At 41.4% G+C, this 19,802-nt stretch overlaps 1 protein-coding gene across 3 annotated transcripts in view; it reads right to left on the minus strand.

Moving 5' to 3' along the window:
- Positions 1 to 631: 631 nt before the first annotated feature.
- Positions 632 to 19,802, minus strand: part of PTN (pleiotrophin) — a 107,696-nt gene continuing 88,525 nt past the window's right edge. For 2 of the 3 annotated variants that reach the window (XM_002711960.5, XM_070071339.1), the window contains one exon: positions 632 to 1,373. In XM_002711960.5, coding sequence (XP_002712006.1) covers positions 1,318 to 1,373 — 56 coding nt within the window. In that variant the 3' untranslated portion in view covers positions 632 to 1,317. The remainder of the gene's footprint in view (positions 1,374 to 19,802) is intronic. The other variant, XM_008258043.4, reaches the window with a different exon arrangement.

A 19,802-nucleotide genomic window follows, 5' to 3' on the forward strand; every position in this document is an offset into this window, starting at 1 on the left:
TTGCCAAGAGCCTTTGGGTGCATCATTTTTTCCAGGATATGTTGAAATCATCATGTCTGAAAATGGACTTAGCAGTATGTCAGTAAATGGATGTTTGTTTAATGAGCATTATCATCCTACAATTCAGTACCTGTAAACAGAAATGCTTTCAAGCTAATCCTAGCCAATTCCTGGGATTTTATTTCTCTGCATAATAGAAGCATTAGACTTGTTTCCTTAAAAAGAGTGCTTCGAGTCCAGCAGGCAGAGAAGCTGGACAGATAGTATTGGGCACTCATAGTACTTAACAGAATGGCAGCTCTGGGTTGGTGGAGATGAAGCACAAGCTATCACTTTCCAATTCGTTACCCTGATCCTGTTTCACATTGTGCTACCTCAACATTACTTAATGTAAGATGTACTTTTTTTCGTTCTATCAAACATACATTACTTTGAGACTTTTACTGAATTCACCAACATCCATTCAACCTATTAAACAGTGATAGAAAATACAAAAGAATAAAGTAATACATGTGCCCAGAAGTGCTTTAACTAGTTTGTGTGATCAATTCTCATTGCTAACAGGTTGAAGAGAGAATAGGTAACAAAAGTAGGCGAATGACAATATTAAATTATTGCACACAAAAACACCTTTTTCAGCATAACCTTGATTTATTTCCTAGTTTTTTTCCTCAGATGGAAAAATAATTTCATCAAGAACACAAATGCTTCTGCCAAAATGAAAGGATTTTTATGTTCCAATATTTTTTTAAAGAAAAAGTCAACATTGAACAAGGGCATGCTCTGCCTCTACCCCTCTCCCATTTTGCTAAATTTTTTAATCCGTTTGTAGAAAACAAGATATTTTCCTCAAATAGAGTGAATATATTTTATTGCTGTTTTGTTTAGTATATATTTTTCTGAATTGGGAAAAAAAAGGTCTAGGTGAAAAATTACCTATCAAGAGAAGTAGCTTACATGGTCATAACATTTAAATTGTTGCCAAAAGGAAACAAAAAGTAAAAAACAAGAAGAAAACCTTAATGTAAAATACCACATAGCTTGAAAAAACTTACCTCAGTTGTCTATCATTTAACATGTACTATAAGTCAACTCTCTAAATTGGATTATAGTCCTTTATTATAAGCCCCTAGTGGTACTATGGTATACATTTAAAAAATGCTACTACAAAAATTTTTGTTTCTTTTTGTTTTTGCCTATTGTGTACTTAAGCTATAGATAATTTTTGAATACAAAGCCTACAGTAGGTATAAATGCAACCATTAACTGATGCTGTTTGTTGATGTCCTTTTCATATCCCACAGAAGGGGGCATCTTTTAATCCAGCATCTTCTCCTGTTTCTTGCCTTCCTTTTTCTTCTTCTTAGATTCTGCTGTGATTAAAAGAGAGAAGAGAAAAATAAGTATCAAATTACTAAGCTATTAGAAGGGGAAAACCAGTTTTATTATAATGGGCCAAGAACGAATGAAAAATTAGATCCGTAGACTAATTTCTGGCTCTTGGCAGTTCTCTTAGAAAGCTGAGGGGTGTGTGTGTGTGTGTGTGTGTGCATTTACCAAGAGAATGCTTATAAGAATAGGCAGGTGCAATGGCTTAACTCTGTATGAAAATCTATAAACACCTGTTATTTTATTAGTTGCTTCCCTTTGGTTAAACAACCAAAGCTTTGCTCAACTCCTCACTTCTCACATTCCCTTTCCATGGGACCATTTAGAAGTATTTTTTTTTTTTTCCTGAGCAAACCATTCCAAGGTGCTTCCACTCCAGATCTGCCCTCTGCTTAGATATTTGACCATCTGTTTAAAAAGAAAGACCATTAGGAATCAGATATATGTATGTATGGAGTTTTGCTTAGCAGGAATCTTACCCTTGGAGGAAGTAAGTGGATTGAGTCGAACTGAGTTTAACTAAAAAGGTAAAACCGGGAGACTCCGTCCTTTTCCATTCAATCATTTTGCTCTCTCTGTTTTCCTAACAGGAGAATGCTGTACAGAATAGGACACACCTACTTTGACTCCAAAGGTTAGACTGATCAGAATCACAGGACTAGCAAGTGAAATGATATGGTTAAGTATTTCTGAACTAATTTCTCCATTTGGTCAGCAATAGTGGCAGAATTGTATTCAGTACAAGCTGAAGAGCTAGATGTCATATTTTAAATCCAGGGTGCATCACTATGCTATTGTGAGACTTGGGGAAAGTTAAGTAAAGTATTTGTGTCTCCAATTGTTCACTTTAATGTACATATGAAAAGTGCCATAGCATGTGACAGTAGCTATAGGATTAATATCCAAATTAAATGAGTTATATAAAATCCACTGATAACAGAACATGATTAAATATCATGAGTGTGATAGCAGACTAAGAGCAAAAGGTCATTTCACTGTGTAGTTAAAATTCTTCTTCAGCTTCAAGACAAATTGAACAGGTCATTGAAAGTGAAAACCCACAGAGGAACACTGGAATAAAAACAAGAGCCAACAGAGTAGAGCACTGATCCTTTGATCACAGAGCCATAAACAATGAGAAAAATCATGATATGGTGTAACTGGAAATGTTATGCCTACTTAAGCAGAGCCAGAAAAATTTCCGTTATTCACTATCTTTATTACCTCTTGAAGTAGATTCCATAATCCATAACATACAAGGATAATCAGTATTTCTGATCAGAGTAATTGCCCTGAGATTCCTTTGCTCAAGTGATTGGCTCAATGATTGCTAAAATCTTGCAAAATTTTTGCCTATGCATGTGCATGCATTGTGTTCATGTCAGTCTTCAGATTTCTCTGTTTGTATATTGAAGGGATTTAATATTTCCCTCTATTTTTGAATGCTTTTGTCGCTCCCCCTCTTCGTGGAGGAACGACACTAAACCCTGCCTAGGCTTCATATCCGAGTCACGGCACCATTATGTCACTCCCCGTCTTCGTGGAGGAACGACACAGGACCCTGCGCTGTTCTTTCGTCTGCTCGGCCCTCCCCGGGTTTGCTGCTGGTTCTTCCCGGGTTGGCTACCGGCCCTTCCACCTCCGTGGAAGGGCGGTTCCCCCTAGCCACTTTCCCCACTTCCGCGGGGGAGCGGCACACCGCCGGCCGGCTCTCTCGGGGGCTGCACAGGTGTTCCTTCAAATAGATGTTCCTGGTGCATGTTGTCTCTCTCCTCCTTTATAGTCCTCTTCCACCAATCCCAACTCTGCTACCCACACGCCGAGTACACTGCTCTCCTCCAATCAGGAGCAGGTCCTGCTGTTTATTGGTTGAACTGGAGGCAGCTGTGTAGAAGCTCTTTCCTCCTCTCCCAGCGCCATATTGTGGGAGAGCAGATGCATAGAATAAGTCTTAATTCCAGTAACTTAGTCTAGTCCGGGTTGCTCCCCACAGCTTTAATAATTTTCAACTTGTGAATGATGAAATTTACAGAACTTTTAGTCATAAATACATGAAACATCTAAGAAGGTACTCTTCTTAACTTCTAAACAAATAGCATCTGAATATTTAGTAATTCCCAATCTTTGGTTGACATCTTAAGCAACAGCTGTACATTAGGATGTTATTTTCAGGGAGCAATGTAGGACATCAGCTGAGACTTAACTCTGGTTTCCCTTGTCTTATTTTCTCACATGTCTTACTGGTGAACCTTCTGAAATGTCCAATCCTCTAGCTCACCAGTACAGTGGATGTGTGTGGCATTAGTTTTCATGTTTTCACTACTATGACCCTTTTTCATGCACAGGTTTGAAAGATGGCATTTAATAGGGTATTTCATGTTTTTCCATTTCATAATACCTGAAATTGCTCTAAATATTTTACAAAATATGATTTATCTATTGTAGGTTGCCCAGTTCAAGGAACATTTTGGGAATGGGACTACTCCCTAAATTCTCCTTAGTAAAGCCAAGTGTATACCCTCTCTCTTGCATCTGAGCCTGAATTTTCTTTCTTATTCCTTCATTAATACTCTCCAACTTTCAAAAAATCACCACTTGCCTATATATTCCATACAATGTCAATCAATTTGTCTAACATAGCTAATGAAACATCCCAGCATTACACTGACACACTGTAGACCTTATGTATACTACGGGCTCAAACCAAATGGAAAAATGAGGAATCTTCAGCAAAATAAAGTACAAAGAAGGAAGACTTTACATCCATGAATAATGCTCAATGAGAGAGTCTTCCAAACTTGTCAAGTATTCCAAAGCATTTGTTCATACTGATAAGGAAGACCACGACTACACAGCAGCCAGTCTTAGGGTTCCAGGAACTCTTTCTCTTGCTGCTAATTCACAACTTCATTCTAAATGCATGGATGTAAAAGATACAGCATCCAAAGGGAGAAAAATCTGTCTTTTACAGATTTACCCTGAAGGAAAAGATTTTCTTCCCCTCTGAATTATTTCATTCTTCTGAAAAATATTATTTTCTTGCTTAAAAAGTAAAACACTCATATAGACAAAAAAGAAATACATTGTATATATGCATGCATGTAAATATATATACAAACATATATGTGTACATAGACATACATACTAATATTACCCACAATTTCTTAATACAATATAAAAATAGCACCTCTCACAGTGGGTCCTATTTATGTTTTCTTTCCAAGATTTTATATAGGAATCTATTAACAGCTCATATAACAATTTATTCTAAAAATTTAATTGTCTCAATTTTCTGTGTTATTACATACACTTTGCAGCACGACTAAATAGCATTCCTTCATGTCATTACACCCCACTTTTGTTACCTTCTTACTTTTATATATTTGGACTCTTACGAACTTTGTTATTATAAATAATGATGTAATGGTGCTTTTGCTTATGATTCATGTGTTTAAATTTTGCTTTAGTATATAGGCTGTTAGAAGAGAATTTACTGCATCAAAGAAGGTGGCATTTTAAATTTTGTTTGTTTATTTATTTGAGAGGCAGAGAGATGGAAATGGAGGGAGGGAGGCAGAGAAAGAGCTCCCGTTTACCGGTTCAAACCCCAAATGCCACAATAGGTGGGGTCAGGCCGGAGCCAGGAACTCAATTCAGGTCTCCCACGTGGGTGGTAGGACCCAACTACTTGGGCCACTATCTGTTTTTCCCAAAGGTCTACACTGGCTGAAAGCTGAACTCAGGAGTGGAGAAGCAATACAAACCCAGGCACTCAGATATGTGATACAGGAACCCTAATCCATGGCTTAATAGCTACGTCAAATATCTGCCCCCTGAACAGGCCATTTAAAAAGTTTTACTAATGTTCTGGGAAATGTATTTCTTGACAGAGAGTACTAATCCAAATTCTTATCAGCAGTTTATATGAGTGCCTGTCACATCAAGCCTGCTCTGGGAAGCAAGTAATACAACATCCTGAATCCTATCTTTTCCATCCATGCAAAAGCCATTTGGGAATGGGATTAGAACAAGTAATCATCTACTTCTATTACCAATATTGGGAATATAGGGTTGGAAATGGGCCTTGAGAGAAAGACATCAATTTGTAGATTGCTCTAAGATCTTGAAAGGAGATGTTTTTCAAAGAACTAGAAGAGTTGAAAATTCTGGAATACATTATCCCCTCTTCTTAGCAAGAGTTCTTGTTGTCATCACTTTTTTTTTTTCTTTCAGGTGGCCTTCTACATATACCAACAAAGAAAAATAAACAGAAAAAAAAATACAACTAAGAAGGAACTTAAGAAATGAAATTATTGAGGAGTGCCCAGATTTTAACTAAAGTGAATTAGCCTTCGTTTGCTACTGACTTAGACATAAGTGGTTTTTGGTCATTAAAGCAATGGGAAGAAGCATTGATTAGAGTAGAAATAAGATGTTGGCCCCTTCCAGGAGGAAAATTCATATTTTAAGGAAAGAAAAACAATCAGAAGTAAGCACTGCTGATTCAGAGATTAAGAGAGCCAGGGCAGAGGAGGCATGCCCGAGACACCAATGGTTCTCTTTTAGATACTTGCTTAATAAACCTCAACAACTCATTAAATGGAAAGCATCATATCATTGTCACACAGTATGATCACAAAGTACATCTGTACAGAAGACTGGGTAGCACCAGGATCCTTTTCCTGCTTTGTGCCTCTACTTCCAGTCACTCACTTGTGCCTAAGCCCTCGCCCACGCCAGCTACACTCAGGGTTGCTACTGAGACGTGTTATCTATGGATGTTCAATTCGGTAATCTACCTGGAATCCAGGAAGTGGTTAGCACGGTTTCCTAACATGGCACCATTCATTAAGTTTCCGAACAGTTCAGTTCAAATTGGAGTAGTGTATAAAAAGTGGCATGATACAGAAAGAAATCTTTATCAATTTCAAACTTGAAAATGTAATATATTAAATTTTTTAAACAGGGGTGTAGTGAGTAAAGCTGCTGCCCACAGGGCCTGCATCCCATATGGGCATCAGTTAGTGTCCCAGCTGCTCCACTTCCCACTCAGCTCCCTGCTGATGTGCCTGGAAAAACAGCAGAGGATGGCCCAAGTCCTTGGGCCCCAACACCCATGTAAGATACCAGGAGGGAGCTGCTGGCTCCTGGCTTCTGACCAGCCCAGCTCCGGCCCTTACAGCCACGTGGGGAATGAGTCAGCAGATGGAGAATCTCTCTATCTCGCTCTCTCTCTGTCTTACACACACACACACACACACACACACACACACTAACTCTGCCTTTCAAATAAATAAATAAAATCTTTTAAAAAATTGTTTAACGAATACACAAGTATGGCTCAGTCCAGTGTTTGTATAATAACATTTTTATTTTTTCTTTGGTTTCTTACTTTGTAGTACCACTTGCTTTATTTCCTTTTTTACGGATTTCACTTTTACTTTTAGAGCTTTGTGAGTATGGGATCTGGACGTGCATACCCGCAGACCTGCACACGCAGGACTGCCCCTCCGTGCTGCCTTCGTGCTGATACTCCCCTCTCTTTTCTCTTCTTTTCCTCCCTGTCCACCTTCGTTTTCACGCATCAAATGTCACCAAATCTTTATTTCATAGCTATACCTCCTATCCCTCTCAAGACCTTCTGCAGGTTAGGGAGTGACTCAGCACTTAACACCACCTCCTCTGATAGAACCTTCAGCTGTGAACGGGCTGCTGAATGATGGAGATTTAATTGCACGTTTGGAGGAGGAGACGAGGAAATTATTTCATCAAACGCACAGAGCAAAATTAATGAATGTCCATCAACATGTCAGCAATCTTCAAAGCAATTATGGAACAGAAGTGGAATAATCCCTCTCCTTTCTTTCACTCAAAGCCTGCTCTCTGCAACCTCTCCAGTCTCTCAGCCCTACTGTTTCTCCGATTCCCATTCCTGAGGGGAAGCACTTAGGGCATGTGTCGGCATCTGCAACTCTTCAAGGTGTACTTGCTCTCTGAGGTTGAATCAGGTGTAGGGTCCAGGCATGCAAGGGTGTTGGGGTCACCCTCTGATCTGAGCTCTTGGGGTATGGACACCAGGTAGAAAAGCGCCAAGTCAGCCTCAATCTTTAGCTCAACACCTCTATGTCATCCTTCTATATTAGCTACCCCTATTCCTACACACACACACATACATACATGTGCACACACACACACACACGTGTGCATGCACATTTGAATATCTTCTGATTAGCAAAAGCTGCTTCCCCTTCCTCCCACTGTAGGCCAATCTTGAGAACTGCTTTGACAGTCACCTCCTCTATGTGCACAGATTCACTGACTTTTTCCACCCAGAAACAGCAAAGAAGAACAATTATCTCTGACATTTAAATATTTTAGGGATTATTTCGTTAAGAACAAAGGCACAGGTACAAAATTTGCCTTATTATAAAATATTCATCAGATTGGAACCTCTCTCAGATATAAAAAGCACTATTATAAACAAAAATAAGTAGTTCCCACTTAGCACATCCTTATTTTCTATTAACTGATGCTTGCTTTAACATAATATGACCAATGGTACTGGGAAACCTAGTTATGTTTATGAAGAAAGGGGGAAATATTAAATTATAGAATACACAAAATTTTAGGAAGTACAGCACCATAAATGATTTCTTGTTTGCTCTTAAATGGATGTTTTATTTTGGGCTCAAAAAGTGGCAGAGATACTGACAAATAGAGTCAGTGGTTACAGGTTGAATTGTTTCCCCTGGAAAAATTCACACTGAAACCCTGAATCCCATACCTCGGGGCGTGAACATGTTTGGAGATGGAGTCTTCACATCAGTAATATTATGAAGTTGAGGTCATTAGGGTGGCCCCCAATCAGGTAGGACTGGAGTTTTCATAATAGGAAATTCTCGACCAGTGCACTTGGTGAGGATGCAAGGAGAAGAAGGCCGGTTCATGGCCAAACCCGGGAGAGAGTGCTCAGGAGATAACCACCTGCTGCCACCATGGCCTCAGTCGTCCAGCCTCTAGACCCAGGAAGCACATCTACTCCTGTTTGGGTGGGTCTCAGGCTGCCCTGCGCAGGTTCTTGTGTGGTCACCAGTGTGCAAGGAGTGGACCTTGCAGAGGCCTCGTGGGTGGTCTCAGCTCCCCTGGGGGCTGCCCTCAGATGGGATGATGGTGTTTTTGGAAGAAGCAAGTTGTTCCAAGAGTTTATTGGCTCCTGTGTAGCAGTGCCATCACTCACTCATGCACGCACTCCTGTCTTGCCACCTGCAGTGAGGTGTCACAGCCAAGTGGGGCTGTTGCCCCACATGTTGCCATGTTCTCTAGCCCTCCAGCCTCCAAGACCATGCACTAGATAAACCTCTAACCTGTACGCAGTTAGCCAGCCTAGGGAGTGCATTAGTAAGGAAAACAGAGCATTAGGATACTCCTGTTTAAGGAAGCAGGCAGTGGTGGTTTGTAACAACAGCCCCAGCAAACTGATCTGTGGATTCCACCGCTATACTTAGTTCATTCTGTAAGTCCTTCAGAGAACCCTCATTAGCTGTTGAGGTGCAGAAATGTATGCTCATTTATCGTCATTTTAAAATTTGTCTCAGAATTTTTAAATTCTGATTTTATATACGTTTTTTGTAAATATATGACTTCGGGACCTAGTCACATAGGACTTTCTGCTCATCAGTGGTTTCACAGAAATGAATGGCATTAATTATTTTTTTTCCACAGCCAAAGTGAATTTATTCAAGGGAAAATAATAAATTCACAGAGATGGCTCACTGCCGCCGTGTACACAGAACGAACACATGGCAGAGAGCAAGAATTTAGTTATGGGCTGGGTTTATATAGCGTAAGCCAGGTAAGGACCACGAGTGGGGGTGGCGCTGGGCTAGCTTTTCAAGCTCTATGGGCCGCCTTATTGCTGCTGAGGGTGGAGTGGAGAGGATACTGGGCCTGGGACCAAGCCAGCCTAAGAATGCAGAGGCTCTGTCCTTGCTCCAGTCCATCCGGGACTGTGAGTAGAGACAGGGAAACGGGGCACCAGTTTATTTATGGCTACTTTCTGTTCATACGGGGCGTTGATGACCAGTTCTTAGCAGATGAGTTGCATTTCTCCACCCCATGGTTCTTCTCCACCCTTCTACTCAGGGCTCTGTCTACAGCAGTAGCAAAAGCCAGACCTGAGAACTCTCCTCCCCTCATATTTCTCACACAGCAGCCTTCATGGCAGCTGAACTCCCTGTTCTCATGTCTGGTGGCCATCTAAAGAATAATGTTTATTTTCTATTTTCTGCAGAATGAAAATAATGGTCAAAAGCCTTGCACAAATTCACGCTGTCAATGTCCTAGCCTGGGGTAAATAGGCCCAGGCCTTGCCTCCTACGTGGGACACCAGGAACCTTTTCACCAACTCCTTACCCTTTGGATTATGGATGAGCTCGTCTACAAATATTGCTTACTCTTCAAGAAAAAAAATAAATTACTTTTTTTTCTTGTTACTGCCTCTGTGTGCTGAGCAACAGCCAGCCTGTTTTGATTTCCCTGTTGGCTCCTGGAAGCTTTGCATCATCACAAAAGCTCAGCGAAGCTGCTGGGTACATGTGATGCATCCCCACTGCACCGCAGAGCTGTTACCAAGACAGCAGAGCAGAGTCACTAACTCTCCCAGCAGCAGAAGGCAACCATGAGCTCACCCTCGGTTCCACCCTGAGAGGTCACTGGGTGGCCCGGCAGTCTTGCCCAGCTGTCTCGTATGCTCCATAATGTAGACCCTTTAACAGCTCTAAAAGTTGCCATTTGGCTTTGATGCAGTTATTATACAAACTCAGGACAGAAATTTCTTGATAGGATTCAATAAATGGTCCTAAATATGCTTACACGATTGGTTTAGGATTAGCTATCATTGAAACAAAAAGCAAATCATTGATTTCTTTTATATTATTCAGAGACCCCTCAAGGAACACGTGGTTTGAAAAACAAGGGAATAACAGATATGAATTCTGGAAACACACTGTCCTGACTTCAGGTTCACATCTGACCATTCTCTAGAATGTGCAAGCTTCAGACTTAGTGTCTTAGATTACGAAATGTGAATTAAACTTCTCTCTGGGGTGCTGTGAAGATTAAGTGAGGCAGGATTGGCTATGGATTTAGGATAATCCTGTCATATCACAATACTCTCTAAGAATCACTTTTTTATGTCAATCAATTACAATCACTGCAACTTAGAACACAAGTAGAAATTCCCAATCCAAACGTTAGAAGGAAGAAATGCAAAAGCTCAGTGGAGAGAAACCAGGTTCCTCAACCCAGTAGCTAATTAGCGTGAACGTTGTTCTATTATGCAGACTTCTTAATACTAATTATTGTATAGCTGTTTTCTGTGTGCACAGCTAATGAGCCTCCAAGCGTGGAATTTACCAAGGGAGATGAACGCAGACACACAGTGTGAAGTAAACCTTGCAAACATTTATAGTTCGTAGTCCTCATATCTGCTGTGGCAATTAGGAGCAAAGATTCTTTAACAAGGATCAGAGTAAAACACCAGGAGAACCTTCTTCCAGTCATTTCTCTGCACGCATTTGAAGCCAATGCATGAGTGATGTGTCCTTGTGACTCAGAGCAGGACAGCTCACTTGGAGACAACATGTCTTCACTCAAGTCAATACACTTCACGGAGTTCTCTCACGGACTAGGGACTATGCGATGTAGTGATCCACCAAGGTGACTACTATGTGAGTCTGCACGAAGAGGGACAAAGAAGCACTCAGGACGACGCGATGAATGCCTTCTCAGAGGAGGGACCCCTCTTGAACAAGGCAGTCGTTAGATGCATGGAAAGGGAAACCTGGTCAATAAAATCCCTGGCCCTTTTCTCGATCTTGAGCAAAACAACCTCTTTTGGGCTTAAGGATACGATTTTTCTGTCTTCAAGACCAAGTTCACCCATTATCTTCTCAAAGAGACTTACATGCTTACTCTCTTCAACCTATTCCCTATCAGTTGCTCTATCACTTAGCTCTATTCAGTTTATTTATTTCTTTATTTGACAGAGAGAGAAAGAGTGCACTCCTATTTGCTGGCTCACCCCCCAGAAGCCTACATCAGCTAGAGCTGAGCATGGTCAAATCCAGAAGCCAGGTACTCCATCAGGGTCTTTCACATGGCTGGGTAGGATTCAGATTGTGAGTCGCCACCTGCTGCCTGCCAAGGTGTGCATTAACGGGAAACTGGAATCAGGAGTAGAGCCGAGACTTGAAGCCAGGCACTCTGCTCTGATGTGCAAGTGTCCCAATCTTCATGTTAACTACCAGACCAAATGCCTACTCCTCTGCTTAATTTTTAAGATCACTTATTTCCATATGTTCTTATCATTGTAATTACTATTTGTTTCTTTTTGCCTTTATTGTCTACATACCCTCACTAGACTATATCAGTAAAAGGAAAGGAAACCTGTATAGCATCACTAGCATATAACATACTATGCACTCCATTGCAGGTTATTAATAGACTTATGAACAAATGAATGAATTAGATGTAATGTCAAAAGACCCACACTTCTCCATAATGCTTGTTACTTTGTGTGGTATATTGGGGTTAATCCCTTTGCCTCTGTTCTTGCACTAAAAGTTCATTAGGAACATTAATTTATCTCTAGTGTAAACTCTATCATATGCATTCATTCAATAAATATTTGTTGAGTGAACAAGCTATGTTTTACAGAATTAACAAAAGATTATGAAGAATAGGAGAAGAGGGGCTGGCGCTGTGGTGTGGTGGATAAAGCTGCCGCCTGAAGAGCTGGTATCCCATATGGGTGCCAGTTTGAGTCCCAGCTGCTCTACTTCTGATCCAGTTCTCTGCTATGGCCTGGGAAGGCAGTGGAAGATGGTCCAAGTGCTTGGGCCCCTGCACCCACGTGGGAGACCCAGAGGAAGCTCCTGGCTCCTGGCTTTGGATCAGCCTAGTTCCAGCCATTGTGGCCATCTAGGGAGTGAACCAGTGGATGGAAGACCTCTCTCTCTGTGTCTATGCCTCTGCCTCTCTGTAACTCTGCCTTTCAGATAAATAAATAAATATTTAAAAAAAGAATAGGAGAAGAAACACTGTTGCTTGGGAGTTTGGAACCAAAGTAATGTCCAGAGCAAGAATCATACAAGAGCCCAGACAGAACAATGCAGAAGAAGAATGTTCCACGGAGTCCAGTTGGGTCTGAAACTCATTAACTCTATTGTATAAGAGACTTGGAAGCCCGTTGAAAAGTACCTGCTCATAATGCAGCTTGTGGTTAAGTCCTGCTCTCTCTGTTTATTACTTAGAATCCCTAATGCAAGTAAGCTGAGCCTCAGGCTTCCAGACGTAAAATTGGGGGTGACCGTAGCTGCCTCACAAGGTGTTTATGGATATGAAACAAAATGATGGGAGGGCAATGTACTAAACCACATCAGGCTCTCAACAAATACTGACTACAGTTTCTACTCTACCAGCATCCTAATTCTTTTTTTTTAATCCAGAAAAGGCGCTGAGGGCAACATCCACCCCCAGAAATACAATGGAAGAGAAGAGATGGTCTTTGAAGTGCTCCTCATTTGCAAAGCATTTTTATATATGATGCCTCATTTCACCTTAATGACAATGCTATCAGGCATTCTTTGTCAACTCTGATTTATAGAAGACAAAAAAGATGCCATTCTAGTATGAAAAGGGACAGAGTTAGCTCCTCTCCCTTTAACTACACTATGGATAGAAAATGCAACAGAGGCCGGCGCTGTGGCTCACTAGGCTAATCCTCCGCCTGTGGCGCCGGCACCCTGGGTTCTAGTCCCGGTTGGGGCGCCGGGTTTTGTCCTGGTTGCCCCTCTTCCAGTCCAGCTCTCTGCTGTGGCCTGGGAGTGCAGTGGAGGATGGCACAGGTGCTTGGGCCCTACACCCGCATGGGAGACCAGGAGGAAGCACCTGGCTCCTGGCTTCAGACAGGCGCAGTGCGCTGGCCATAGGGGCCATTTGGGGGGTGAACCAACGGAAGGAAGACATTTCTCTCTGTCTCTCTCTCTCTCACTGTCTAACTCTGCCTGTCCAAAAAAAAAAAAAAAAAAAAAAAAAAAAAGGCAACAGAAGCATTGAAAGACATTTTCATCAAACAGAATTAAAAAGGAATAAAAACCATTAGACCAAAATGGGTAAGTGTGTGAGAAACACGGGATTCCCACAGGCCTCCCCATTCTGCCTCCACTGGTCAAATTCAAGGGCAGGAAGCAAAGGCCCTGTCAGGGGTCCCAGCACAGCCTGCGGTGGGATTCTGCCCCCTCACTTCTCTCAGGGCTGTTCAAGTCTCTCAGCCTAGAGACGCTCGTCTGTGCTGTGATCCCAGGCTCATTCCCAAAAGGTGGCAGAGCCAGAAAATGGAAAGAAAGGTTGAGGAACTCCTTTTATCTTGAAATGAACTAACAAAAGTGTCTATTTAGTGGGGAGAATTGAGAATGCTGGGAATATCACTTTGCTGACCCCCTTTTCCTACTTAATAATCAGCTGCCTAAAGCTGTGTCCTGCACACACAGTGGAGACTTACACTTAAACAGTTGCCATTCTTTTGATCTTTAAAGATGAGTTGTCAAACCTCAGAGAGGGCTGGGCAACTGTCCAGAAAAAGAGCAGCAAGATGGCAACACTGTTAGCAATAGTTGGGAAGACATAAAAGGGGCCAGGGGAGAACAGGGAAATTTAACAAGGATGTGGTTACAGAACAGAGTGGATTGGTACAGACAGATAGCGAGAGCAAACACTCTTCCCCTCCACTGCCAGTGACACAGACATCCATCCATGTGATGCCATCCCTGTCCATTCCAGAAACCGTTTGCAAATACCCATCTGCCCTATAAACTCAGACTCTGGTATGACTGTTTTTTCAATATTATTTAGGTAATTTGGGTAAAAGACAATGAGTAAATAATTCTATGGGAACAATAAAACAAGATCTTAAAATGTTCTGAGATGACCATTGAACCATAGGACCTACAGCCCTTGAGGGTTTCTCAAATCATCCAGGAGCCTCCCCCATAAGCCTCAAGTCAAGCCTCAGCCTTGCCCGACACTCATCTCACAACTACTCAAAATCTATTCCACAGGGCTGCACCTGCTCAAATAGATGGGACTGGCTTAGGGTTATGGCACCCCACCGGTTGGCTCCCTCCTGGATGGAGTCTCCATCTTCTAATTCCACAGTGAGTGCATCCTCTAGGGGACCACTGAGAAACACCTGTGGCTTGGAAAACAGTTTTTTACCTTCTAAAGAGTTCTCGACTACGAAATCTACAAAACTGTCAGCGTGGACTGGCCTTCATTTTCAGCTTTCATCACTGTTCATGGTCAGTTATTCCTGCAGAAAATAAAATGCTGGTGGCTCCAAAAAGGAGACATCGAACTCTCTTTCTAATGGGTGCTCAACTGTCCCATTATAGGATTGCTCTTGGCAACGTTTTTTCCATAGAATTGCAGCAATCCCTCATGTAACCCACGGGGAGAAGAGTGGTAAGTGTAATGATAGCCTCCTACACATTCCGATTTCCTTGCCTCACTGTGACAGATGAGCTCAATACCAATCTAAAACCCTTTGGCTTCTCTTCTCATGCTATAAGCTGAAAAGTCAAAGGCACATTGCTTGCAGTAGGATTTTCTAAGTTACCTGGTTTCTATCAAGCAGGCACATTTAAATGAGATATGGAGGTAAAAGTGGCCAGCTAGAGGGAGGGGCCAAATCTGGGGAGATGGGACATTCCAACGAGAAAGCTGATAGAAGTGTCTGTCTTGAGGGGAGAGCTATGGCATGGTTTCCAGTGTCCAGTTCTTACCAGTGTAGTTGCTGGGCACGGATAGTTTCAGCAAAAGGTTTACCCTAGATGGGTCACATATGGTGTGATTAGATGTTTCTCCTGGATCTGTTGCCTTTGGCTGCATTACCGCTAGCCTTGCAGCATCCAAGCCAGATCTCTGGCCCTCCTGGGGATCCTTTAGTCCCACCCTGCCATAGCAGCTTTCTGCTTAGCTAGCTAGGGTAGATTGTGCTGTACCCTGACACCATGATGGATGCTTAATAAATTCAATAAATTAAAATTCTTAATCTCTTTTCTTAAGATACTACAATTTCAATATCCAAAGCAATTGGTCACTGTTTTATCCTCACTATAGTCTGGTGATAATTAAGCAAATTCTGTTCAGGCAAGGACCCTTCCCCAGAGCAATCCTGCCTGCTTCCCCAGGAAAGCTACACTCCAAATAGGCATCTTTCAGGTCTCCTGTCTGTATATGCATGTCAATAATCTCTTCTAATACAGAAGTAGATCACAGGAATCTCTACTGAGATGAGGTGGGGTTCCCATGCAAGAGAATCGTCTAGTAAGTCTTCACTTGGTTTCCAGTGTCATTGAACTTGTCTTCCTTAATAGCCAGTACTGTTGAACTTGTGCACTGAGGCTAGAGTGCAGAGTTTGCACAGAGGCAATGTTGATCAGCAAAACTGTGAGAAACGGTAAGGCAATTCTGAACTAAAGTGGAGTATTTAGTAATTTCTTAGCATTGAGATGGCAAATTTAGATATCAAACCTCTCACTATCTCCTAAATAAAACTTTTGTACTTTAGCCTTATTATTAGCATTTAAGTCACAAAGATATTCCCCAGTTTTCCCTCAGTTTAATGCTGCATAGGAAATAGCTTCACCAACATTTTTACATTCTGTCTTAAAATTCAAAGACAGTGTTTTCTACACTGAAAATAAAGCAGCTTGTATGTTAATCCACTACCATTTCTCAAAACAAAAGAGGTCAGAAAACAAGCATAAGAGTTCTCAAAAACAAACACGGGACACACAAACAAAACAGCTGGACCACGTGTGGTGAGAAGGAAATCCAGCTATGCACCAATGACTAGATTATGTGGAGTGGTTCTATCTCAACAGTTACCGGTGTTTCTCAAGGTCACAATACCTTATGGGATTTCTTTAGGAAAGACTGACAACTATGTAAAGGCCCTTTCCTATAATTGTCATGTTTGAATGAAGGCAGAAAAATAGTATCCAAAGAGAACAAAACCTGGCACTGATTGATTCCACAGCATGATGGACAGGAGCGTGTTGCTGATGGTCTCTGTCCCCACTTGTTACCCGAGGGTTAGATGAGATCACAGCCAAGGTCCCCAGGGGACTTCTCCAATGACTTTAGATGGAAGAGTTATTCAATATAGCCAGGGTGTCCTGTTTACAATACAAAGAGGCAGCACAGGGCGATCGGACAGGCAGTCTTTCACATCAGCCCGACTTTTAATTTGAATCTTGTTTCACTGCTTAGGGGTGTCGTAACCTCCAGCTAGTTACTTAACCTCGCTGAGCCCTTGTTTCTCTTGTGCAGAGGAGGACAGAGAAAATTTACATGTGAAGCTGCTTTAAGACTTAAATGAAATGAAGAGCTCCTCTCTCTGTGCCCAGTTCAAAATTAATGAGTTTCCTACCTCTATATATTCTTCCCAGACTGAAATAAAAGTCTGCATTGATAACTTATTCTTTCCTGCAAGAAGCAAACAACTAGGTTCAGCACCATGATATAACCGGTGAAGCCACTGCCTGCAGCACCAGCATCCCATATGGGCACCAGTTCAAGTCCCAGCTGCTCCACTTCTAATCTGTCTTCCTGTTAATGTGCCTGGGAAAGCAGCAGAGGATATCCCAAGTGCTTGGGCCTCTGCATCTACATGGGAGATCCAGAGGAAACTACTGGCTATTGGCTTGGGATCGACCCAGCTCAGCCATTGCAGACATTTGGGGAGTGAACCAGTGGGTGGTAGATCTCATTCTTTATCTCTCTCTGTAACTCTGTCTTTCAAATAAATAAATAAATCTTTAAAAAAAGAAGAAAATAATTTACAATTTTGTCAATTGGAGACAAGTTCAATTAAGACTTCTTTGCTGCTCTGTCCATCAGTCTTGAGTATATTTCGTGTACAAAACCTTTTCCAATTTAGATTTATGTACTATGTAAATTTTTTTTAGTATCTACTGTTTGCTACTGCTATTCAGAGACCCAAGGGATACAATGGAGAACAAAACGGGCCAGCTTTCTGTCCTCCTAAGACTTCTATTCTGTGGTGTGTCTTCCAGAACAGTCTTAAAAATAATGTTGCAGAATATGTCACTATTGGGCTTTACAGAGGTCATCGTCTCTGATTCCAAAGGAAAATAATACCCACAGAGCTTCATAACCACACGTGATTCCAGTGAGAAGTTAGCAGAGTGCAAAAGAGGTCATGAGTTGAGAATCAGTCTTGGCGCTGTCATTTATTGGACAAATACTCCTTGATAAATAAATCAACTAGTTTCTCCCAGTTTCCTTTATAATAATATTGACTTGCAAAGACATATGGGACTTCATGAGACAATGTCTGAAAATCATCTAAAGCGACACTTATGAGTAGAAGCAAAATAATGATAAATGGCTTCTATTGTATTAGCATTTGCTTTTCCATTAGTCAGAAGAAAATGAGCTAACTTAAGGGAATCACAAAGAGAAACTTATAATATCTATATCCAGGGTTATTTGACAAAAAATACTAAAGCTATATATATATATATATATATATATATATATATATCTCACATATGTCACTTATTACATTTTGTCTACACTGAAAAATATTGTGTGTCCATTAATCAATCTCACTGGAGTGGACATTTGTCCTAACAGTAAGAAGCCAGTGTCCTTCAGTGGAGTATGTGGGCTCGAGTCCCAGCTCTGCTCCTGATTTCTTAGCTTCCTGTCATTGCAGACTCTAGGGGGCCACAGTGATAGCTAAGTCATCGGAATCCTGCCACCCATGAATGAGACCTGGATTACGTTCATGGCTACCTGCTTGGGCTCAGTTCAACATTCAGGAAGTGAATCAGTGAATGGTCTCTCTCTTTTTCCCAGCATTCCTCTCAAATAAATAAATAAATAAACAACAGTGGAAAATCTATCTTACACATCTTTCTGGCTCAACTACTGATAGATTTTTCTTTGAGCAGTGTGTCTGGTGCCAAAACAGCTCTTGCAAAACCAGCCACTGTTGGAAGGAGAAAGATCGGTTAGTTTAAAGAAAATTTTAATTATGCACAAAGGGAAAGTTGCATTTTCATGACCTATAAAATGCATAACCAATAGTCTGAAACATAGTGCTCATTAAGAAAAATCCCATTTCAATTAATTATAGACTATAATTCATTAGTATGTATGAAAATTACAGAATTTCTACCCACTTGAAATATTTTCCTACCGTTGAAAGCCTGAAACAAAATTTTAACCTTCATTAATTTTACAAGATGGAAAAACATAGAAAGGCGAAGTATCTATTGGTCCAGTGAAAAGAAAGACACAATTGCATGTATTTATCAAATATCCTGAGTGGTCTTTCCTGTTCATGTCCACTGCTGTTTCCTATGTATTCTGTACTTCACCAGACCCACCATTTCTTTTTTTTTTCTTTTTTTTCTTTTTTTTTTTTTTTTTTTGACAGGCAGAGTGGACACTGAGAGAGAGAGACAGAGAGAAAGGTCTTCCTTTTTGCCATTGGTTCACCCTCCAATGGCTGCCACAGCCGGCGCGCTGTGGCCGGTGCACCGTGCTGATCCGAAGGCAGGTGCTTCTCCTGGTCTCCCATGGGGTGCAGGGCCCAAGCACCTGGGCCATCCTCTACTGCACTCCCGGGCCACAGCAGAGAGCTGGCCTGGAAGAGGAGCGACCGGGACAGAATCCGGCACCCCAACCGGGACTAGAACCCGGTGTGCCGGCGCCACAAGGCGGAGGATTAGCCTACTGAGCCATGGCGCTGGCCCAGACCCACCATTTCTCCGCCTGAAAACATTCCCACTCCTTTTAAGAGGTAGCTTCGCTCTCCAGTAGGAAATAAGAACAGCATGCATGGATGCCTACGTGTGTACTTGCATGTGCATGCATACTTAATGCACCTATGTGGCAATTGCATCGATGGCTTCAACACTTTAATAATATTAATAACATAATGAATAACATTAATTCTCAATTTTGGCCTCAAATTGAAACTTTCTAAGGAACATTTAAGTGTTTAAAACTGATAGTCATTTAGTTGGTCCAGTTTATATCTGGGCCATGGAATTTTTGTATGTTTTCATAGGAAAATGTAAGAAAACTCTAATGTGAAACACAGGTTGAGAACTAACTGTACTAAAATGTAGAGAGTTCCTTAATTTTTCCTTTCCATTCTATATTTCTGATAGGTATTTGGTTCTTAGTTATGTTAAAATAACCTAAATTGAAGACTATATCTCCAAGTTCCTCTGCTTTCAGAAATAGTCACTTAATAGATTTGGCTGCTGGTTTTGATCAGACCTAGGTGGTTGTCGCTGGCAAAGTGACACAGT

Source organism: Oryctolagus cuniculus, chromosome 3 (genome assembly GCF_964237555.1).
Source record: "Oryctolagus cuniculus chromosome 3, mOryCun1.1, whole genome shotgun sequence".
Classification (NCBI taxonomy): Eukaryota; Metazoa; Chordata; class Mammalia; order Lagomorpha; family Leporidae; genus Oryctolagus; species Oryctolagus cuniculus.